Here is a 23,386-nt window from a genome sequence, read left to right as displayed (position 1 = left end):
GAGAAAGTTACAGAGATAGGGAGGGGTAAGGGCATTGAGGTATTTGAAAATAAGGATGGAATTTTAAAATTGAGTTGCTGGCCAGGAGCCAGTGTAGGTCATTTGCGTACAGGGGTGATGGGTGAACAAAACCTGGTGCAAGTTAGGATATGGGCAGCAGAATTTTGGTTGAACTCAAGTTTATGTAAGGTGGAGGATGGGAGGCCAGCCAAGTAAAAGAAGTCCGATGGAATTTCTTTATACAGACAATCATGAGAATGTGAGACTTGCAGTGATATCAACTAGTTGAAGCATACTAGCACTGACACATTTGAGACTTGATGCGTACTTGAGTAGGGAATAGAGGGATATGGCAGTAGCAAAAGGTAGTGAGAGGAAAAAGCTTTGTGCAGCATGTAAATACAGACAAAGATAAGTTTGGTCAAACATTCTGTTTCTGTGCTCTGGATTCTATGTAAATAAGGTTGGATATGTTGTGGATATTTTACCACAAGACCTCCCGCCTCCAATCAACCCGGCCAGTCGAACAGCCTTATCCCGATCCCCCAACTCTAATATTTTTATAACTAATAAACAAAAATGTTCAAAGAAAATGAACAGTGACAATTTTTTTAGTGTCATGATTTTTTTTCCCTCCTGGATTGCTTTCAGCAGTCAATCTTCAATTCCTGGAGACTTTAGGACAATCCTGGAGGGTAGGGCTTTTTTTTTTAAGTGAGCACTTGTTAAGCAAAGTATGTTACACTGCAACTAATTGGTTCAAACCTTCCAACCGTGAGGAAGTCAAGAACATATGTTACCAACCGTGAAGTTCCAAAACTACTGAAGGTGGGCAGTCAGAAAACAGCTATCAATAGCAAGGAGCAGAAAAGGAGCCAATGGAATCACTCCAAACATATTTGGAAAATATTTTTGCTTGCTATGTTGGTTTCTCATTGGAATAATGAAGTTTAGAGGTAACAAAGGCATGAATGAGGGTTTTAGCAGCAAATGAGCTGAGGCAGGGTGGAATCGGGCAATGTTAAGTAGGTGGAAGTAGGCGGTCTTGAAGGAGCAGATATGTGGTCAGAAGCTCATCTTGGGGTCAAATACAACACCATGTTACAGTCATCAGTCGTGTTTTGCCTCAGACATTGACCAGGCAGAGGGATGGAGTTGGTAGCTAGAGAACAGAGATTGTGGTGGGGACCCAGGGCAATGTGGTTTCAGTGTTCCGAATATTTAGTTGGAAGAAGTTTCTGCTCATCCAGTACTGGATATCAGACGTGCAGTGTGACAAGTCAGAGACATTGGAAGCATGGTGTTGAGGTGGAGCTAAGTGTCATCGCCATACATGAGGAATGAGGTGTTGTGTAGCATCCTGTTGTTGAGATTTATTGATTGGCAGCTTTTCGTTCAGAGGAAAGTTCATCCAGAATATATACTTTAGACTTTACTTTCAGTTCAGTTTCTGGAATTCTCACTTGGCCTTCATGAGCGAATTTAGAAAGCACGTCATCCATATGAAGTATTGTGTTGAAATTCTACAAAAGTTTGTTTCATCCTCAGGCTTTACACAAATCTATAGCAGCACATTTCCATCCTTGGGGACTGTTTTATGATTTTATACTATTTATGCGTACAAATTCCACAGGCGTTTTTCAATGGCTGTCTGCTGGCATTAGTCCGGCAGCCAGTATGCTAGGTCCCAGACTTGTATCCAACTTTCCAGGTGGACTTTTTCCAGAGGCATCGTCATGGACTGCCAATCAGAATTCTAATCCCTGAGCCTTTACAATTATAAGTTCAAGTATACTGCTGAAAGCTTGGTGGTGGTGGGGCCCACCTGTGTGTACAGACCAGAATTGAGGTCTGGATCCCAGAGATCTAGCATTTTTTTTTTAAGGGACATTCTCAGCTCAGTACACTTTGGGGTTTGCTGTGTAAGAAAATTGGTACATTCAGTGAGAAATTAAGATGCATTAATAAATTCATGAGGCAAGTCTCAATGCAGGTAACATTTTAAATATGTAATATTTTACACTTGCAGCATGGAGCAGCTTTTGGTCCTCCTGGAGGATTTCATCCACCTTATTGGCAACCTGGGCCGCCACCTAATCGTAGAGACAGGCCTTCGTACAGAGATCGCCCACGCTCACCCATAACAGTAAAACAAGACCCTCCCGCACTCGGTGAGTTGTATTTTCTGACAGTTTGAACCTTTGAGGTATTTGTCTTTTTTTGACTTAAGTAAGGCTAATCTAGTAATTCTGTAGTTACTATTGAAATTAACTTTGATCATTTTATATAAAGCTCCTTTTGATGTCTATGTTGCAATCTTGCTACAGGGTATTTTTACATTATGAAAGTAAATCAGCTACAAAATATGGGAATTGTGGGCATTATTTACTTGTAGATTGTGATACTGGTGGTGTCTGGGAATGTTGTTCTCTGTGATTATGCAATGTGATGACTGGATTCTGGGGATTGTAGCCTTGCACCTTATTGGTCATTTAACAGGCAGAGTGCTACCTCTGAGAAGCTTCATGAATTAAGTCTCAGATTTTCCTAAGAGAAAACCGAAAACATTGTTGTAGATATTGCAACCACACAAAATACTTATTGCTTTGGTAGTAATCTTTTTATTTGTTACAAATCTTATTTCTAGTATTAAGTTGGTCAGCATAGTGAGAAACCAACATAGCAAGCAAAAATATTTTCAAAACGTGTTTACAGTGACTCCATTGGCTCCTTTTCTGCTCCTTGCTATTGGTAGCTACTTTCTGACTGCCCACCTTCAGTAGTTTTGGAACTTCACGGTTGGTAACATATGTTCTTGACTTCCACACAGTTGGAAGGTTTGAACCAATTAGTTGCAGTGTAACATACTTTGCTTAACAAGTGCACACTTTAAAAAAAAAAGCCTACCCTCCAGGATTGTCCTAAAGTCTCCAGGAATTGAAGATTAATTTACTGCTGACTGTTGCAAGCAACCTAGCAGGGAAAAGAAAATTCATGACATTAAAAAGAATTGTAATTTTTCATTTTCTTTGAACAACTTTGTTTATTAGTTATAAAAATGTTAGAGTTGGGGGATCGGGATAAGGCTGTTCGACTGGCCGGGTTGATTGGAGGCAGGAGGTCTTTTGGTAAAACATCTGCGAATATGTCCAACCTTATTTACATAGAATCCAGAGCACAGAAACAGAATGTTTGGCCAAACTCATCTTTGTCTGTGGGCTGACATTTTTGAGTGCGCCACAAATTGTGGCTGCACACTCTGAGCTCGGTGGTCCACTCGCGCAGGTGCGCCATCGCTGAGCTCCTGCGATATTTCACGCGGGGGCTCATTTAAATGGAAGGGGTGGAACAGCCGCCCTCAATGATGTAAAGGAGGCAGCCGCTCCGGCAATGGCACCCGGTGCCACTGCGCAGGTGCCATTTTTAATGGACTTCAAGCCATTAGAAAAAATTTTGAATTTTTAAAGTTACATTACTGTGCCTTTTATTTTAAAAAATAAATAAAAGCTGGTGACCTTTTCCCACCCCCCCCTCCCCCAGAGATGTTTTTTTGGGCCTATATCACAAGAATAAAATTTATTCCCAACCCGAATTCCCCCTCCCCAACCTCATAACATTTGCTCTTCAACCCCTTCCCACCATCCCCACAGCCAATAAAAAAGCCCCCCCTGCCCTGATAATTTCACTCTACCCCCTCCCCAGCAGTGCCATGCCTCAGAACTCTGAATGGAGTTCTGAAGGCGCGGGAGTTCCAGCCAGGGGCCGGAATATCGGCATGGGACGGCCGCTCAGACAAGGTGAGTTAATTTGCATTCATGAATCTTTATTAACATATTGTAATGAAGGCCCCGGTGCCAAGCGGCAGGGCTCCACACCAAGGCCTCATTGCTTCATCAATGACCTTCCTTCAATCATAAGGTCAGAAGTCGGGATGTTCGCTGATTGCACAATGTTCCGCACCATTCGCGACTCCTCAGATACTGAAGCAGTCCGTGTAGAAATGCAGCAAGACCTGGACAATATCCAGGCTTGGGCTGATAAGTGGCAAGTAACATTCGCGCCACACAAGTGCCAGGCAATGACCATCTCCAACTAGAGAGAATCTAACCATCTCCCCTTGACATTCAATGGCATTACTATCGCTGAATCCCCCACTATCAATATCCTAGGGGCTACCATTGACCGAAAACTGAACTGGAGTAGCCATGTAAATACCATGGCTACAAGAGCAGGTCAGAGGCTAGGAATCCTGAGGCGAGTAACTCACCTCCTGACTCCCCAAAGCCTGTCCACCATCTACAAGGCACAAGTCAGGAGTGTGATGGAATACTCTCCACTTGCCTGGATGGGTGCAGCTCCATCAACACTCAAGAAGCTCGACACCATCCAGGACAAAGCAGCCCGCTTGATTGGCACCCCATCTACAAACATTCACTCCCTACACCACCGACGCACAGTGGCAGCAGTGTGTAACATCTACAAGATGCACTGCAGCAATGCACCAAGGCTCCTTAGACAGCACCTTCCAAACCCGCGACCTCTACCGACCAGAAGGACGAGGGCAGCAAATACATGGGAACACCACCACCTGCAAGTTCCCCTCCAAGTCACACACCATCCTGACTTGGAACTATATCGCCGTTCCTTCACTTTCGCTGGGTCAAAATCCTGGAACTCCCTTCCTAACAGCACTGTGGGTATACCTACCCCACATGGACTGCAGCGGTTCAAGAAGGCAGCTCACCACCACCTTCTCAAGGGCAATTGGGGATGGGCAATAAATGCTGGCCTGGCCAGCGAATCCCACATCCCGTGAATGAATTTTTTTTAAAAATCACCGCTGCCGGTAAAATGTGGCAGGGCCTTCTCGGCATTGGGTTTGTGGCAGGCCTCTCCCGTAAGGATTTTCTGGCGCTCCCCTCCCCCGCCACAATCCCCAATGCCAGAGGGCTACTAAAATTCAGCCCTGTATTTATATGCTGCACAAGGCTTTTCCTTCTCACATTGCCTCTTGCTACTGCCATGTTCCCTACTCCTGTGGACATCAAGTCTCAAATGTGTCAGTGCTATTATGCTTCAACTAGTTGATGTCACTGCAAGTTTCGCATTCTCCTTATTTTCTGTATAAAGAAATTTCATCTAATTTCTTTTATTTGATCTCTATCCTCTATTTATTCCCCTGCCCCTCTTCCCCTTTTCTGGGCTCGCCCACAAGTCGAAACAGTGCAAACATGGAGAAACTATCAAACCCCTCCCTATCTTTAATATCTATCCTCTACTTTTATTCTTCTCCTTTTCAGAGAAAAAAGCTCTAACTTGCTTCATTTCTGATAGGGCATCCTCTCACTTCTGATCTACCTCTATATCTCCATCTAATAGCTCTCTTAAAATTGTTTGTACAATATTAATTTTTGTTTACAGTTGTCTGTACTGTGGCAAAATCTTTCCACTGTTTATTTTGGGCCACAAGTCAGGTATTGCAGATGTTAAATATAATAATGACCACTGACGCTTTTTCTCGCACTCCTACCTTCCCAAAGTGCACACAAGCTAGGTTCAGAGCCTCAACTACTTCATCTGTGACATTTACACATCGCACACAAGCTGGACTCTGGCATCTGAGTGAGACTAGCATTCGCGCTGCATTTTATGTAGTTTTGTGCTGTGAATTTGCACCCACTGTAAACTGAATTGAGAGTACTCTAATTTAGTCCCATAGAAGTAGCAACAATTATGTTTTTTGTCCCGTTTATTACCTCCCCAAAATGGAAAATAGCCATCCACCTCCCAGACCTCTGCCATTTCTGCTGTTTAATTTGTAGCTATGAAATATAGTAGTGTTCATTGCGGTTATTTTTTTCCTTCAGCTTCTCTCACTTACTGTTGAGGAAATAGTTAACCTACATATTATGCATCCTCCCATTCAGCAATGTCGATGGTCGAGAAGTTATTGTTTGATATTGTGATTAAAATCACCTTAATATGATTGACTTTCCAGTGCAAGTCTGCTATTGCTGAATGCTGAAAATGCTGTTATAGCATACCATTGTCTGCTATTTTAATAAAGATATTAACCGTTAAAGGTATTAATAAGAGCATTAAGATTTCAAATGCTAATTTCATGGTAATTATAAATTATGCAGTGAGTTTTTGTTTATAATCTATAGAAAATGCAAATATGCTAATTAACTTGTTTATAGTTTTTGTAATGAAATCTACTAAGAACCTGAGATTGACTGGTAAGCTCTGGGCCAGCATTGTACACGTTGTTAAATATTCCAGTTAAAACATATACCTTCATATTGCAGATGCTGTGAAACGCAGAACCCTGCCAGCCTGGATTCGTGAGGGACTGGAGAAGATGGAGCGGGAAAAACAGAAAAAACTTGAGAAAGAAAGGTTAGAAAAAGAGCGAGCGCAATCATCAAAACACAAAAAAGATCCAGAAGAGGTTCCTGAAGAAACTGATGGACCACGATTGCCTCACAAAAGCAAATTTGTAAGTGCATGCAGTGTTCTTAACATTCTCAAATGGAAAGAATGGTTTACAGAAAATGTTTTCAAGAAAATCTGTCTAATATTGACTTCAGCTAACGGTCTGCTAGTGACTTACAGTAGCTCTGCAAAATCTGCATAGCAAAAGGGATGATGGCTTGGTAGCTAATGTGCTTTTTTTTGCAGCTTAACATTTTTATCCTTTCCAAGAAAAGAACTTAAACCAGATAATGTCGTTTGTAGGACATACTGATACATTTTATTGAGCATTCAGCTGTTTATGTAGCCTGGTAGTTACATTTAGGAGAATTGAGATGTGTGCACTTGTTCTTGTTCAGATAATAATGTACTCTTCTGTTGAGCACAAAGTACATGCTTGTTTTGAACCTGTTGGTTTTCATGATCGGCTGCCTGGTTTGGTGAGTACATATTTACGGAATATACATTTGAAAGGGTTTGTGAAAAAGGAGCAAAGTAGTTAATTGGATTTTTGTTAAACTCGGTTTTGAAATTTGAAGATTGATATTATTCTGGTTTGTGTTTTAGGACAGCGATGATGATGAGGAGGAGTACGAAACCACTGAAACCAAAATTAGTGACAAACCAAGCAGGAGTCCCTCGCCAGTTGCTCAGGAAGAACAGAGCGAACCAGAAATGACTGAGGAAGAAAAAGAATTTCAGATGGCATGTCAATCTGTTGACCTCATTGTACTTTGGGTTTGAAGTTAAAGCTTACAAACTCAGAACCAGAATTAGTTAGAAATATGTGAATTGTGTATATACAGAATTCTGGCAAGCATTAAGCAACACTGCAAGTAGAAAAAACTAACTAGTTTGATTTTGAGGAAATTATAGATTTATATAAATTTCTTTTATGGACCAAGAAAAATAATTTGTGCGCAATTAGGAATTGATGTGTTACCACACTAACTGTAAAGCCATAGATGGTAAATTCTTTAAATGCTGCTGATATATTCGTACATAAATACCTGTACCAATAGAAACTGTTGAGACTTCCTGCAGCATCAGTCATGCTTTTTTTCTGTCCCTGCTGCTGCATTTCTTTTAATTTTACTTGCCTCTGATCAAGTTCCCAAAGTAGGTGATGCTGTTACTTACCTTTGATATCTTTTAGGTCTATTTCCAATGTAGGTGACAGTGTGAACAACCATCCTTGATATCTCAAATCTCTTTTCATAACTGTCATTTCTCATCCCAGCTGAAGTGCTAATGAATCTGTGCTACACCTTTTCTCTCCTTTTGATATCCTTCCTGTAATGGGATGCCAAAACTGCCCACAATATTCCAGCTGTAGCCTTTCTGTGATCTTGTGCAAGATTAACATTATCTCCTTGCTTTTCCATGCCTTGAGATACAAATTCAAGGATTCAGATTGACTTCTTGTGGCCTTGTCTATTTGTGCGGATGTATTTTTTAATGTTTTGTGCATCCAAACATCAAGGTTTCTTTACTGCATTTAAAATTATACCACTGTGTCTCTTCCAAAATGTGTTACTTTGCTTTTTTCCACTTGAACTGTCTCTGTCACATCTCTCTCTGTCCTGCCTATTCTGTGTCTTGCTGGTTTTTCATAATCCACGTTACAATTTGCTATGCTCTTGGCTAATTTTCTTAGTTTTTCTAAGCTCTTTTTGTAGCTTTCCTATATTCTTTATATTTGTCCTGGCTTTTACTTTTCTTTCTGCTATGTGTTAAATGTATATATTAATTTCGAATTTGATTTCCCTTACACACTCAGACATTTATTGCACAGAAAGAAGCCTTTTGGTCCATTGTGTCTATGCCTTCATTAGTTTAAAAGTCTATTAAATCTCTTAACCTTCTCTGCTCCTGTAAAATAGTCTCAGTAATTTTGCATCCCTGGCAACATCTTTTGTGAATCCAAACTGTATACTATCTATGACTTTAATGGTGTTTCTTGAGTCGAAAATCTAAAGCTATACACTTGATCAGTGTTTTGCACAGGGAACCCTGATATTAAGTACAATTCCTTTTTTTCCTTAACTAAACATAATTTATTTGCACTTTTTCAATCTCGTTTAAGTACTTACTATTCTCAGTGTACCAATTTTGATACTTTTTCCTTCTCTCTTATCTCACCATAATTTGCTTTGTTTCTTAGTCAAGTATCCTGGTTCTCAACAGTTTTTTCTTTTCCATTCTTCGACTATCTCATTATATTGCTTCTCAGATGTTTCCTTGCTTTTAGTTCACCTGATTGATGTACTTCATTACCCATAACCACATCAAGTAGTGCATCTGTTCTTATTTGATCCACAACATATTCCCTAAACAACATTTTCCCTAAAATTAATTGTCTTGCATAATTAAAACCTCAATTATAACTATTAATGTATCCCTTTCTAACGTGTATAAAAATGCATCCTTAATTTCCAAGGTTGATAATATCCTGTGCAGTAGGGAAGGCATGCATGAAGTTGAGGTTGAGGAAAATTGTTAGGCAGGTCAGGGGATGTCTTACTTGACAAGTGCCTTTCTCATATTTGAAATGGGAGTATCTTGCTGAAGGTAGATGCCAGAAGTGTTCCATTTCTCAGCACTGAAAGTCACATTAATGAGCATAAAAATGTAACTCTAAAGACCTTGGTTGGCAAAAAGATGTATTCAAAGGAGTTTGCAGTATATATTTTAAAATTAATATTTTTACCAAATCAAAAGAAAAAAAATTAGTGTAAGCAACATTTTTATGGTTATTCTGACCCTATATATATGGTCTAAAGAACAAATTTTCACAGGTGACTTGCCAATCACTATCAATACAAGTTAATTATTAAAGTGGAAATGGATTCCAGGTGCACTTATATAGACTTGTTTAAAAGAAATACTGTATTGTAGTGACTGGTTAAGACTATAAAAGTGGATGTTAACTTCTAATTTATGCTGTAATTCCATTAGTCTTCCTTTCCATGTGGTGATCATTTAAAGCTGATATTAAAATATTTGATATTCTGTTCTTGATCGCAGATGATAATGATGAAGATGCTGCTTACAGAAGTCCTTTTAGAAGTAACAAATGAGGAGATCTATTATGTTGCCAGGGAAGTTCACCGTAAAGCCACTAAAGGTACAAATAAGATTGTCTTTCAAATTAAATAATTGGTAGAATATAACTCAAATTGAAGAAGCATAAAAAAGGCATACATTTTTAATTCCTTCAGACTCGACATATTTTGGAATTTCTGATATATTAAAATGCTTGACAGTAAATGTAAAATGTCTATACATAAAGAAAATTGCATTTATTCCCAAGGAGAAATGGATAAGTAAGCTACTCTTGAATTGAATATTTCCCTCTTATATTGCACAGTCTACAGAAAAAGATTTTATACTCCGAGAGAAAAGTAATTTTGAGTAGATAGTACAGTAAAACCTCATTAAATCAAATGTTTGTGGGTTATAGAGGCAAGTCAAACAGATCAGATGAATGAATTTCACTGTGACAAGCTATCAAAGACATAGAACAATTTAATTACAACTGTTCCCCAGATGAAGGTAAGAGAGCTACAGAATGTCAGGCAGGCATTCAGGAAAGCAGGGAGAATTGAGCCTGCAGATCAGTCGTCGTATCAGCTGCTGCAGCATGAGTTAATTTTGCTGTCAAAAGTGTGGAGAGGGAGTTTGCAGCCAGTTGCATTGCTAGTTTTTTTTTTGGCTCAACTGTCCCAATTGTTTAGCATAGTATTTACAGCAGAGAAATGGGCCATTCGTCCCAACAGGTCTGTGCCCGTGTTTATGCTCCATGCGAGCCTCCTTTTCCCCCCACCCCCCCCCCCCCCCATTTCATCTTGCATATCCTTGTATTCCTTTCTCCTTCATGTACCTATCTAGCTTTCTTAGAGATTAATGGTGAGTCTTAAATAGTTCTGTCATTTGATAAAGGTGCAGTACTCTATTTCATAATATAGCTGAAGTCAGAGCTTATGTCTGAAATTGACATGGAATTTATTCAGGGGTACTTGTGTAAATTTTTAAATTATAGTTCTTCAGTTATCTTTTGAAGGTGACCTAATGAGCTGACAAATGATAACTTTGCCTTGTCATTGGTCATCAAGTAAAGAGCTACAGTTTGGGAACTGGTGACTGATAGGTGAAATCTCTTCGTTCAGCTGACTAGGGCTCTTGTGTGAAATGTGTTTGGACAGTCTAATTCCAGTTCTTGGTGAATGTGGGACTACAACACACTAGTTGGTAACTTAACTCAAGACACTTGTAAGGATGGTTGATTTGAGAAATGTAAAAATGTAACAGTGCTGCAGTAACAGGTGGTGTTCTGAGATTAGGACAGAATAGAGAGAAAGCTTTGCTCCACATCAAGTTGTGCTGTACAAGGCCCTGGGAATGCTCTATATGGTACTTGGGTACCTCAAATTGAAAGTGCTCTATTGACAGGAAAACAAAGAACTGCATTTTGAAATTTACGCACATACCAGTGTACTATACTTTTTTAAAAATTTGGGATTGACCACTAATCTGTCTTCATTTGGTGAAAAAGATAACCTGACTTTCAGGGTCTGTATTAGTCAAACAGGATTCGATGACAACCTGTTAGATACCTGTCTTCCTTTTGGTTAATTGAGAGATTTGTGAGGGGTTTGGTTGAATGGGATTTTACTGTATGCAAAACTAAAATGAAGTGTATTCTAGCTAAAGTTTTGATTTATTATTTTCTCCCACAATCTTTCAAATTAGTAAAAAAAAAAAAAATCCAAAAATTCCATGATGTCATTTTAAAATATTGTCACTTTTTCTCCAAAATGGAAGTGACTGCCAACAGGATTTCAGAAGAAAGTTGTGTTCTGGAAATTATATCCACAGAAGGAAGATATGGGATCTTTGACATTTATGACAGATATTACGGGTAGCCATTGTAAAAAATGAGCACTGGTATGTTATAAAATCCTTTAGTAAATGGTAACGAATGGAGGAGTTTTATTCTAATATGGGTAATTATACAGGTAGATCAGGAATTAATGCAATTTCTTTTCATAATTGCAATAACAACAAAAATGAGGGTTACATTATTCCCCTATACTTGTGCATTTAACATTAGGGAGTTTAGTTTTAATGTCCATTAATAGTTGGTTAGTTTTCAGTCATCACAATTATTAACATGGACTTATGCTAGCAGCGGTCCGCAATTGTGTATTGCATTTATTGTGATCTGTTTCTACTACTAGTGCACAAAGTGCAACAATTCAATTTGCAGCTCATATCTGCGGCAGACTCTGAACTCTGTGTTCCTTGGATTATAAATGCAGTGCATATTATTCAGATATGTACACTTAATACCTGAATTTAAGGATCAAAAATTGGGATAATTTTGGTTAACATGAATTCTGAAATATGACATCAGCCTATCAGATTTTGCATTCGCTGCCAAGCCAGTATTAATATTTCCTATTGAATACATACTGAGATGTATCACTGATTTTTTTTTTAATATGTCAGCATTTCACTATTTTCAGGGTTTGCTTCTATAAATGTAGGAAAATTATTGGAAAATTTATTTTTAAAAAGCTGACAGTGCATCTCCTTACCATATTAAAATATCATATGAAACCCAAATCCTTTGCTCTTTCTTAGTGCATTATTAGAAAAGGACACCTTGACATTTCATGTTAGAAGATGCTAACTGATCTTGTTTTTGGTGATATAAAGTTGTAAACAAAATATGCCTGTTATGTGAAGCACTGTGCTCTTGAATGGATCTTTTTGTTTATAATGTTTCTTCTCTCCCTTGCAAAGCAGCTGTAGTAGTACAGTTTTGCAATGCCATAGCAACTCATGACTTTGAAAAAGTTGTTAACATGTTGTTCCTGTTGTTGATGTGATACAAAGCTCCTGCAAAGCAGCTGGCACAGTCCAGTGCACTGGCTTCTCTAACTGGACTTGGTAAGTAACATCCTTTGTTAGAATAAAGGGGTAATGGGAGAAAGGGGATTTGTCCAAAATTTAAGCTTGTACATGTGCTGTACCTATGTACTTTTTAATCGTCAGCATGTACTTTTTAACAATCAACAGGGAATCTGAATTTTCAGCTCACTCTTGTTTTCTTATCCAGTTGTAGACTACTACATAAACTTATGGAAAGCATTGCTTGATAGTATTAATGACCAAGTTGTCTTGCTGACATTACAGGAGTTCATCCTTTCCTAGCCTTAACTTTTACCTCTCTGCGAGTGCAACCTCTCCCCTCTTCGGTTCTCAGAAGTATTTGTTATAGTGCTAAAATGCCTATTTCAATATCAAGTCAATTTTCTGTTTCCAACTGGAAACTGGTGAAAGAAAATGACATCTCTGGAAACCTGACAATTTGAAGCTCATCGTCACTAAATCAGATTTAAGCAAATAAACCTTTTGCAGTTGGGAGCTAATAAGCTTTACCTTGATCAGAAGCTGATTGGTGAATTTGTTTTCTTATTTTTGGTAGCAGTGCCATTTTAATTGAGTGCTGTGGTACCAATACCACTTTCATACTGTTACTTTCATAGAACAAAGTTGTTGGGACTACGCAGTTGCTGGTTTGTGGTTAGAATTTTAAATATTTGTTAAAGCCAAAAAGCCTTTAGCAAAGAAATTAAGTGTTTTAAGCCCCAAAAATGAGTGTCAGGGATCTGTTCCTTGTGTGCTCCATAGCTAGAGATAATGAACAGCTTCCATTATGTTAATTATTTCTTGTGATGGTTCATCTTACCTGTAAATAATTTGTCACTTCCTGCAAATAGTGATTCCTTTTTTTCATCTATACTGTATTGTAGCGGTTTTTGACTGCAGTTTCTTAGCATCTGCTAAGTGTGGTCAAGACAGTTTCAGGTGCAGTAACTTTCCAGTACTGCAAAATGTGAAGTCTTATGTTTTGCCAGGTGGTGGTTTGTATTTGCTTTTTCCCCCCCCAAGATAAGCAGCTATTGCCCACCTCCTCAAACTAGAGAAATCACTTGCACGAATGAAACACAGACTGGACTTCCTAACAGAAAATTAAAAAATATTGCAACAACAGAGTTTTGAACTTATTCATCTACATTTAAGTACAAAGCTTTAAATGTCCATTTAATGTTTTAAGATAATTTGTGGTGCTGTGTTACACTTGGTTAACAAACCCATTTCCTACTAAAATAGTTTCTCCCAAAAAAAGCATATATGGTAAGCTAAAGGATCCTTAATTTCGCAAAGGATTATCCAAGCAATGAAGAAAAAGCATTAAATTCATTTCAAATGAGCAGTTGAAGTCAAACATGATTTTTTAATAATTTAAAAATATTGCTTTGTGGTTGCTGATGGCAATTTTTTTCAGTTTTCTACCTTCAGACCAGTGATTTGTGTCTGGGGGGGGGTTACAGTTCCACAGGGACTGACATCCCTTTTGTACCTTGCCCACGTTACTGTTCACCTTGGATCCATAAGACTGGCCTTGGACTCACTTAATTTCACAATCACAGAATTGTTACAGCGCAGAAGGAGGCCATTCGGCCATCGTGTCTGCATTGACTCTCCTAATGAGCATTTTACCTAGTGCCACTCCCACACCTTCTCCGGAACCCTGCAAATTCTTCCTTTTCATCTAACGGTCTAATTCCCTTTTGAATACTTCAATTGAACCTGCCTCCACCACACTCTCAGGCAGTGCATTCCAGACATTAACTACTCACTGCGTGAAAAAGTTTTTCCTCATGTCACTTTTGCTTCTTTTACCAATTACTTTAAATCTGTGCCCTCTCGTTCTCGATCCTTTAACGAGTGGGCGCAGTTTCTCCCTATCTACTCTGTCCAGACCCCTCATGATTTTGAATACCTCGATCAGATCTCCTCTCAGCCTTCTTTTCTCCAAGGAAAGCAATCCCAACTTTTCCTGTCTATCTTCATAATTGAAATTCCTCATCCCTGGAACCATTCTTGTGAATCTTTTCAGCATCCTCTCTGACACCTTCACATGCTTCCTAAAGTGCAGTGCCCAGAACTGGACGCAATACTCCACCTGAGGCCGAGCTAGTGTCTTATACAAGTCCAACATAACCACCTTGCTGTTGTACGCTATGCCTCTATTAATAAAGCCCAGGATACTGTAGGCTTTATTAACTGCTCTCCCAACCTACCCTGTCAACCTCAATGACTTGTGTACATATACATCCAGGTTCCTCTGCTCTTGCACCTTCTTTAGAATTATACTCTCTATTTTATATTGTCTCTCCAAGTTCTTCCTACCAAAATGTATCACTTCACATTTCTCTGCATTGAACTTTGTCTGCCATTCCACCAACTTGTCTATGTCCTTTTGAAGTTCTACACTATCCTCCTTACAGTTCACAAAGCTTCCAAGTTTCGTATCAACCGCAAACTTTGAAATTGTGCCCTGCACACCAAGGTCTAGGTCATTAATATGCATCAGGAAAAGCAAGGGTCTCAACACTGACCCCTGGGGAACTCCACTACAAACCTTTCTCCAGCCCAAAATGCATCCATTAACCACTGCTCTTTGTTTCCTGTCACTCAGCCAATTCTGTATCCATGTCCAATATGTGTGTTTTTTCCAGAAAGAGTTGTGGATAATGAGGAGCAAAAATCTTAGCCAATTTTTTTTTTCCTTCCCGCTCCCTACCGCAAAATATTTTCCAGGGATCATTGCTGCAGCTAAGGTCAGCAAACTGTGTACAGACTGAGGGTTGAACCTGTGACCTTACTGGTCTCTGTGGCTAATAACCACATGTTGGTGAATTTCCCCATCAAACCATTGACAGAGCCCCATGTTAGCATATTTTAAATGTCTTGAATTAAGTCAATCAAAACACAAGAGTCAGACTTGTACTCACAAAGACATCACTGTACTTTAGCAACCCTCTGAGTCATATTGTGTTGATTTGAGAAATCTTGTGTGAAATTGTCTTCAAATTAAGTTTGCACAGATTTAAATTGCTGTTAGTAGTTTTTAGTTCTGGAAGTTTGTTGCTGATCTCACCCGGGTAAAATTATTCCAATTTTAAAATGTTTGGTATTGCAATATGCAAATAGTTTTGATGCTTCAGCAAAGAGTTTAGACAAATGAAAGCAAATTATTAAGTACATAATTAACTAAATTGAAAATCTGCTAGAAAGCATGTGTTCTTTCCACTGTGAAAGAAACTGGGGTTTTTATGTGCAGGTGGACTGGGCGGGTATGGCTCTGACAGTGAAGATGAGAGGAGTGAGAGAGCCTCTGAATCCTCTGACACAGATGATGAAGAACTACACCGTAGAATCAGACAAAAACAGGATGCCTTTAGACGTAAAGAAAGGGAATTGCTGCTACTACTACAACAACAGCAGGAGAAACAAATGGAAGGTATGAATGCTGTTTGAGGGTCGGTTATATTTTCTACTCTAACCTCGTCTGTGTGGTGTTCTCCAATATTTACCTTTACCCGTTTCCTAATAACTCTCTTCAGTACCTGACTTGTGCGGTTGTTCTGTTCTACCCTTTGAGTTTTGGGACAGTGAGGGCAGTTGTCGTACCATTGCTGTTCACCTGGTTGAAATCCAACAAGCTCAGGAATTGAACCCAAGAGTTTCCAGGTCATAGTGCTTCACTGAACTATTCAGAGCCAAGATTTTCATCTTATCAAGATGTGAGCTTCTCTGTTATCTTTAATGAATATTCTTCTAGAACCACTGGAAAGGATTTTATCATATATTCACAACATACTTGGGTAGCAAATTTAGTGGCCCCTCTGAAGCATTCCATAGTCCACAGTTAATTATTTATCATACAAATTATTTGAAAGTCTGTAGATTACAAATTTTGTGAATCAGTGATTTTACATACTGTTAAACATGCATGATTCAATAAATGTTTGTAATATTTTTTTAATCCGTATATTTGAAATATATCTTATTCACATTTTTAAAATCTCCATTTGCAAGCATGTCATGTCTGCAAAACCTTGCTTCCTTTCACCTTTTGTCAACTTTTTCCATTAGGAATTCTTGCATCCGTAGTGGAAGCTGCATGTGTAAACTTGTCACACTGTGGTTATACCACCTTTCCAGTGGTAATGCTGTATTTCCTGAATTTTACTTCTCTGAGCTCCTCAGTCTGTACTGCAGAGAATTTCCTATCCTCAAACCAACCCTAATTATCTGGTTTCCATGTTAACTTTTGCAATTTAACTTGAAAAATAATGAAGCAAAATATTAGATAAAAATAAATACAGCATTTTTGATTTTAAAATGAGGGTAGAATTATGTCTGTATGCTGTGATCCAGCTATCTCCCCTGCCTCCTTGCTTCACCCTTGGTGACCTCTTCCTATGTACAACGCCCTGTGAGGTCAATTAACTTACTAAAAAATATTGTGTAGCGTGCACCTCTTGTATTTATTAATCATCTTATATCATGATTTTCGAGTACGTTTTCATTGCCGTCATTGATGTATCAACATAATGTAATAAATAGGCGCAGAGGTAGGCCATACGGCCCCTCAAGCTTGCTCTGCCATTCAGTAAGATCATGATTGATCTTCCAAATCAGCTCCACTTTCTTATCCCCATATCCCTTGATTCCCTTAGTGCCCAAAAATCTATCAATCTCTGTCTTGAATTACTCAACAACTGAACATCCACAGCTCTCTGGGATATAGAATTCTAAAGATTCACAACTGTTTGAGTGAAGAAATTTCTCCTCATCACGGTTGTAAATGGTCAACCCCTTATCCTGAGATTATGACCGAGTTCTAGAGTCTCCAGTCACAGGAAACAGCCTTGCAGCACCTATCCTATCAAAATTTCAAAGAATTTTATACATTTCAATGAAATTACCTCATTCTTCTAAACTCCAGAGAATATAGGCCAATTCTGCTCAACTCTTCTCATAGGACAGCCCTGTCTTCCCAGGAATCAAATCTAGGGAACCTTTTTTGCACCCCTTCTGAGGCAAGTATATCCTTCCTTAGGTAAAGAGACCCAAATTGTACGTGTGTTGTCTCACCAAAGCCCTACATTTTGGCAGTAGACTTCCTTACTCTTATACTCCAACCCCCTTACAATAAAGACTAACGTGCGATTTTCCTTTAATTTCTTGCTATACCTACATGTTAACTTTCTATGATTTGTGTACAAGAACAGCCAAATCCCAGAATAATACATTTTATAATACCGCCCTTCTAAAACAGCAAATTCTTTGACATATTTTTCTTTTATTCTTTCATGGGATGCCGGCGTCACTGGCAAGGCCAGCATTTGTTGCCCATCCCTAATTGCCCTTGACAACTGAGTGGCTTGCTAGGCCATTTCTGAGGGCAGTTAAGACTCGACCACATTGCTGTGGGTCTGGAGTCACATATAGGCCAGACCAGGTAAGGATGGCAGATTTCCTTCCCTAAAGGCAAAAAAATTGATAATTTCATGGCACCATTACTGAGACTTTTATTAATTTTTATTAAATTTATTAATTAATTGAATTTAAATTCCACCAGCTGACATGGTGGGATTTGAACCTGTGTTCCCAGGGCATTAACCTAGACCTCTGGATTACTAGTGATATTACCACTACACCACTGCCTCCCCACTTTGAGCAGTGTGATGAGTGATTGGCTGGTATATAATCTGCAAGACGTGCATGCTTTTTTAAACATGTCCATGTGCAACACCATGATAGATTGATTAATTAGTGTATATATAATAGGAGTAGAAATCTTGAAGCATCATTGAGAGTATGCGACTTCACTGGATACGGGCAGATGAGGCAGAGAGCTGCAATGCGCAAGGATCTGCACTGGCAAAGTAACCAATCTTTCTTGACTTGAGGAACCTGGGATTTACAGCTTTCTGCCAATCTGCAGAGAAACGTTAGAACTGACTTTTATACTGTCACACTCCTGGTGAGATAGTGTCTGTGCTGAGAGCACACATCTGTAAAATTGCTTCTTGTATCCAAGAAGAATTAACATGTAGTTATATTCAAGTTGCCTCTATTTGCCATATTAAACCACGTGACCTTAAAAGAACAGAGCTGTATCTTAGCAACAGCATAATACATTGTGCATTGCATAATGTTTCTGTCCTTATTGTCTGACTTATGAGTCCAATGGGAGATAAAGTGCTAATATTTTAATGAAGTTTTCCCCTGTTGATGTAGATTTTGATCCATTTGTAGGTTCTGAATCCAGAATTTAGGACTTATTCCCTTCAGATATGCCACTACTACTACTTCATCTGAAAGTGGAGTCTTGGGCTGAGCTTTAAGTGCCTGCAATCTTCCTTCAGGGAGAGATTAGAGAAACTGAGATTGTCCTTGGAGCAGAGAAGATTAAGAGGCGATTTGATGGAGGTGTTCAAATCATTAAGGGTTTTGATAGCGTAAATAAGGAAGAAAATGTTTCCAGTATCAGAAGGGTCAGTAACCTAGAGGACACAGATTTAAGATAATTGGCAAAAGAACCAGAAGCAACATGAAAAAAAAACTTTTTTTAGGCTGTTATGATGATCTGGAATGCATTGTCCTAAAGGATGGCAGAAGCCGACTCAGTAATAAATTTCAAAAGGGAATTGGATACTTGAAGGGGAAAAATTTGCAGGGCTGTGGGGCTAATTGGATAGCTGTTTCAAAGACCTGGCACAGGCATCATGGGTCAAATTGTCACCTGTGTTGTATCATTCTATGATTTTATCTAATGCATTTAAGTGACAAGGTTTCATGAGTGAGTCTAAAAATTGAGTGTTGGTAGTCTTTTTAGCCCAGCCCTATCTGTCTCAACTATATATATGTTTTGAAGCAAGATTTTTTTTTTTCCCCCATAATCCAACACAGTGTTGATTCAGGCCAAGTGTTCTCCGCCACATCACTGTCTGAGCGAAAGGTGCATTTACCCACTGAACATTTCCTGCAGGGAGATTTATTTTAAAGTCCCTTCCAAGCTATCCAACTAAAGATATAGGAAAAGCTTTTTTAAAGAAATAAATGACTACATATGCTTCCAAGATTATATGGTTCTTTATTTTCAATAGATGTTTTCTAGGTAAGTCAAAAATGTTAATAAATAGAAAGCATGAAGTGTGCCTGCAGGCAGAATACTGATTTAAATTTCATCACCTAGACACTAAACTGAATCAGTGGTTCAATGCATTACACAGGATCTTACCATGTGAATGGTCCATGTGAAAAAGAGGGAAAACTTCACAAAACATTTTGAGAACACATACTGATTGATTAATATACACTCACAAAAATACTCTTTATAGTACTTGTCTTTGGGTATATGCATATTTGTTTCAGTTTAGTTTAAATTCCTGTAACTTTCCCTTAACTCACGGATGCCCAAGCTGTGGTGCAGGCAACTCGGTCCTAATTTGTGTTTGTTTCACAATTTGCTGGTTTGTCCTGTTTGATTTTGTGTGGCTGAAAATTCGAAAAGGACTTTTTTGAACGGTTGCCTCATTGGTGGATAGATCCTAAATCAGAACGCTAAGATTTGTTACTTTCCACAGCTTCAATCCCATGTGTATTGGGAACATGGATTTTATATGTGGTTTCCGAGATTCAGTTGTACGCATCAGCCATCCACTTAGTCAAAAGTTTTGATGCCCTACCCTAGGACCTCCCTTTAAGGGTCGTCTCTTAACTTTGCCATCGTTGATAATCAGACATGGTCCATGGCCTTTAAAATGAAACAATCCTTTAATGTGTGAATTTCATTTCAATATGTTCCACCTGCCCTCGCTTTCCATGTTCATTCTTAATCCAGTATTGTGATTTCACATAACTAACTTCACAAACATGTCATTAAAACTTTTGAATAACTTCTCAAGATCATTTTCAGTTCAGTTTCATTTTTGTTTTCCAGATGCAAAACATCAACAAGAGGGAAAAGTTTTCAGGGAGGTGGATATTAAAGAACAGAGTAAAGAACATGGTGGCAGTGCAGTAAAACAGGAAGGGAAAGAAAAAGAGTGTGAAACTGTCACTGAAAAGAAAAGAACTCACAGTGAAACTGAACCCAACTCAGAAATCAGCAAAAGCTGTAGTGAGAAAAATTCAAAGGAAAAAGCTTCAAGAAACAGAAGTTCCTCCAGCAGTAGTAGTGGGAGTAGTAGCACCAGTGGCACCACTAGCAGTAGTAGTAGGTCCAGGAGCTCGACGTCCAGCAGCAGTACAGAAAGCAGTAGTAGCTCTTCCTATTCCTTTTCTCCTAAGAGAAAGAAAAAGTGGAGCCGTAGCAGATCCCCTTCCCGTAAAACTAGACGTAATAGCAGAAGTCAGAGTTACTCCCGTAGACACAGGAGGGAGAGGAGCAGAAGCCATGATCGACTTAGGAGAAACAGTAGAAATGGGAGTTGGGAAAGGGAGAGGCATAGACATCGCAGTGGGTCCCGGAACAGGAGAAGCGGAGACAGGCATAGGAGTAGAAGCAAAAGCGATGCCAAGCGTGTCAGTCGCAGTAGGAGCAAGGAAAGACGTAGGAGTCCTGAAAGGCGTAGAAGCCATAGCAGGGGTAGAATAAGGCAAAGGGGAAATAGTAAGGACAGGGACAGGAAAAAAGTTAGGAGTGGAAGTGCAGATAGGGTTAAAAAGAGAGAAGAAAAGAAAAGGGACAAAGAAAAGGATCAGGATAAAAAGAAAGACAAACAGAGGAAGGATAAACAAAAGGAGGATAAAGACAGCAGTAAGTCCAGCAGTCAGGATGAGAGTAAGCTGAAGCGAAAGAGGGAATCAGAGCGGACTTACTCACGCAGTAGCTCCAGTAAACTGCCACAACAATATTCAAGGCAGGATAGTAAGTCCAGCAAGAAAGGATCTACCAAAGATGGTAAAAAACATTCAGACACAGAATCTAGTGCAAGGAGCAGCTCACATTCTCCAGATAGCAGCAGAGAGAAGAAGGCAAAGAAATCGAAACGCAGTCGCTCAAGATCAGTGGAAAAATCTCAAAGGTCTGGTAAGAAGGCAAGCCGCAAACACAAGTCTAAGTCACGATCAAGGTAGTACACATTTTATACAATTTTTCTTTTTGTAAAGTTATAAGACCAGTAATGTTAAAGTGGCACTGACATATTGGTCTCTTCTGCGTTTTATTTTATCTTTTTGATTAAACTCTTAATTTGAAATACTATATTTTCAATTAATTTAGCTGTTCGTTACAGTGCAGTTTTGCATGTTACTAATTTGCTTCTTTTTCTCCTTTCTTCTGTAGGTCGAGGACGCCCAATAATCGTAAGCTTTAAGGGGGAAAAATATGTGGCATCCTTGCCATGATCAGAAATTCCATGAGTTTTGGAGGCTTGTCTCATTATAGAGGCATACGTGACAACTGTGTAGGTGTTTATATGTATATAGGTGTAAATTTTTCCCAAGTGCTGTCTATAGTTCAGTACTTAAGGTTTTATTTGTATTGCATTCTTCTGAGATTATTCACACTGTAAAAACAGTTTGTTTTCAGTTGTAACATTTTAACACAAAACTTACACTAACTGTAGTTTGCTGTCAATAAACTTTTCAGATTGGTTTTGTTAAACAGTTCCCATTGTTTACTGCTGATATTTATGACCTTTAAAAAAAGGTGTGGGTATGAACAGTAGGAAGATCAACACCTGAAGAGCAGTTGACTATAAAGCAGTAACGTCTGCTTGAAAGGTCTGTTAGTTTAATACCTGTAAATTAAATTTCTTCAAATTTCCTATGGTACGAATTAATATGAGCCTGCTTAAATCCTTTAAAAGAATTTGAGGGGAGCAACGACATGTAGCTAAGATTTACTATAGAAATGTTCAAAATCAAATGTGTACATTTCATCAGAAAAATTCTGTCCTCCACAGTAATACAATAATCACTAAGTATATTTTTGCAGGTCTGGTTTTTCCAATCAAATTTTATTTGATCACAATTAGTACAATATTTTTAAAACAAGTTCAGACTCTTAACTGTAAGTTCAGCTTTACTGCAAAACAAATTCCATCTACCTGCAAAACTAAGTTGTATTACAACTCTGAAAGGTGCACTGTGAAACCACCTGGAAGACAAAGTCTTGCACCAGGGGCTTGTACTGTATGGAGTACAACTTCAGTATAGTGTCAAATTTTGTTCAAAAATTGCTCAGCGAGTACTTTAAACTTCCTAGGCTCTTAGCTACCTGTGCATGATTTAAATGTTTAGACAGCACACATGTTGCTGCCCACATTCTCATTTACATTTTAAACATACATGCAATAGAATATCGTGTGGAGTCAAACAATATAAACAAGGTGCAAACTGGTTGAAATTATTAGCTGCAGGATAAACGCAGTAATAAAGAGGATGTTATATGTTATTCCATTTACAGTAGTATGGTAATTTTATCAATGTGAGACACATGGAAGAAAATATATACTTTTCTGGAATTTACTCATTGAAATATGTTGAAATTTCAAATTCAGAGATGCAAAATGTATTATCTACAGTCACCAGTTTCATGGAAGAAAACTACACTCAAACTTCAGTTAATTTTTCTGAAACTTAACCAATTTTACATCTGTACAACCCACGCCTACCCCCTCAACTTTGCCACTAACTCCTGACAACAAGGCCACCTGTAATCACCAGTTCAATACTCATACCTCCCTGCTTAACAACAACCATCTCCTTGTGTCCCCAAAACAAAACACTTACCATCTTCCTCTGGAGAGGACAGAAATTAGCCTCTTGCCATTGGGGGGAGGGGGTAAAAAAAAACATACACTCCCTTGCCCCTCTTTCCTTCCTCCTCCCATCATAATACCTTCCTTAACACCAGTTTTCCCCTTCTGCAGCACTCCAGTCAATATCACAACCTCCTGCTTAACAGCTTCCTTACTTCTGTTTCCTATACTTTCATTGAGACTGAGTACGACATTCACATTACATCCAAGGG

General features: G+C 38.8%; 1 protein-coding gene across 3 annotated transcripts in view; it reads left to right on the top strand.

Moving 5' to 3' along the window:
* The window catches only part of pnisr (PNN-interacting serine/arginine-rich protein), a 40,169-nt gene extending 18,149 nt beyond the window's left edge, over window positions 1–22,020 (top strand). For 2 of the 3 annotated variants that reach the window (XM_068025954.1, XM_068025959.1), the window contains exons 5-12: window positions 2,030–2,171; window positions 6,309–6,499; window positions 7,042–7,179; window positions 9,502–9,601; window positions 12,376–12,429; window positions 15,674–15,853; window positions 20,348–21,482; window positions 21,695–22,020. In XM_068025954.1, the coding sequence (XP_067882055.1) occupies window positions 2,030–2,171; window positions 6,309–6,499; window positions 7,042–7,179; window positions 9,502–9,601; window positions 12,376–12,429; window positions 15,674–15,853; window positions 20,348–21,482; window positions 21,695–21,725 (1,971 nt within the window). In that variant the 3' untranslated portion in view covers window positions 21,726–22,020. The other variant, XM_068025967.1, reaches the window with a different exon arrangement.
* Window positions 22,021–23,386: the final 1,366 nt, after the last annotated feature.

This window comes from Heterodontus francisci, chromosome 3 (genome assembly GCF_036365525.1).
Source record: "Heterodontus francisci isolate sHetFra1 chromosome 3, sHetFra1.hap1, whole genome shotgun sequence".
Lineage (NCBI taxonomy): Eukaryota > Metazoa > Chordata > Chondrichthyes > Heterodontiformes > Heterodontidae > Heterodontus > Heterodontus francisci.
This window is presented reverse-complemented; position numbering and strand designations above follow the sequence as displayed.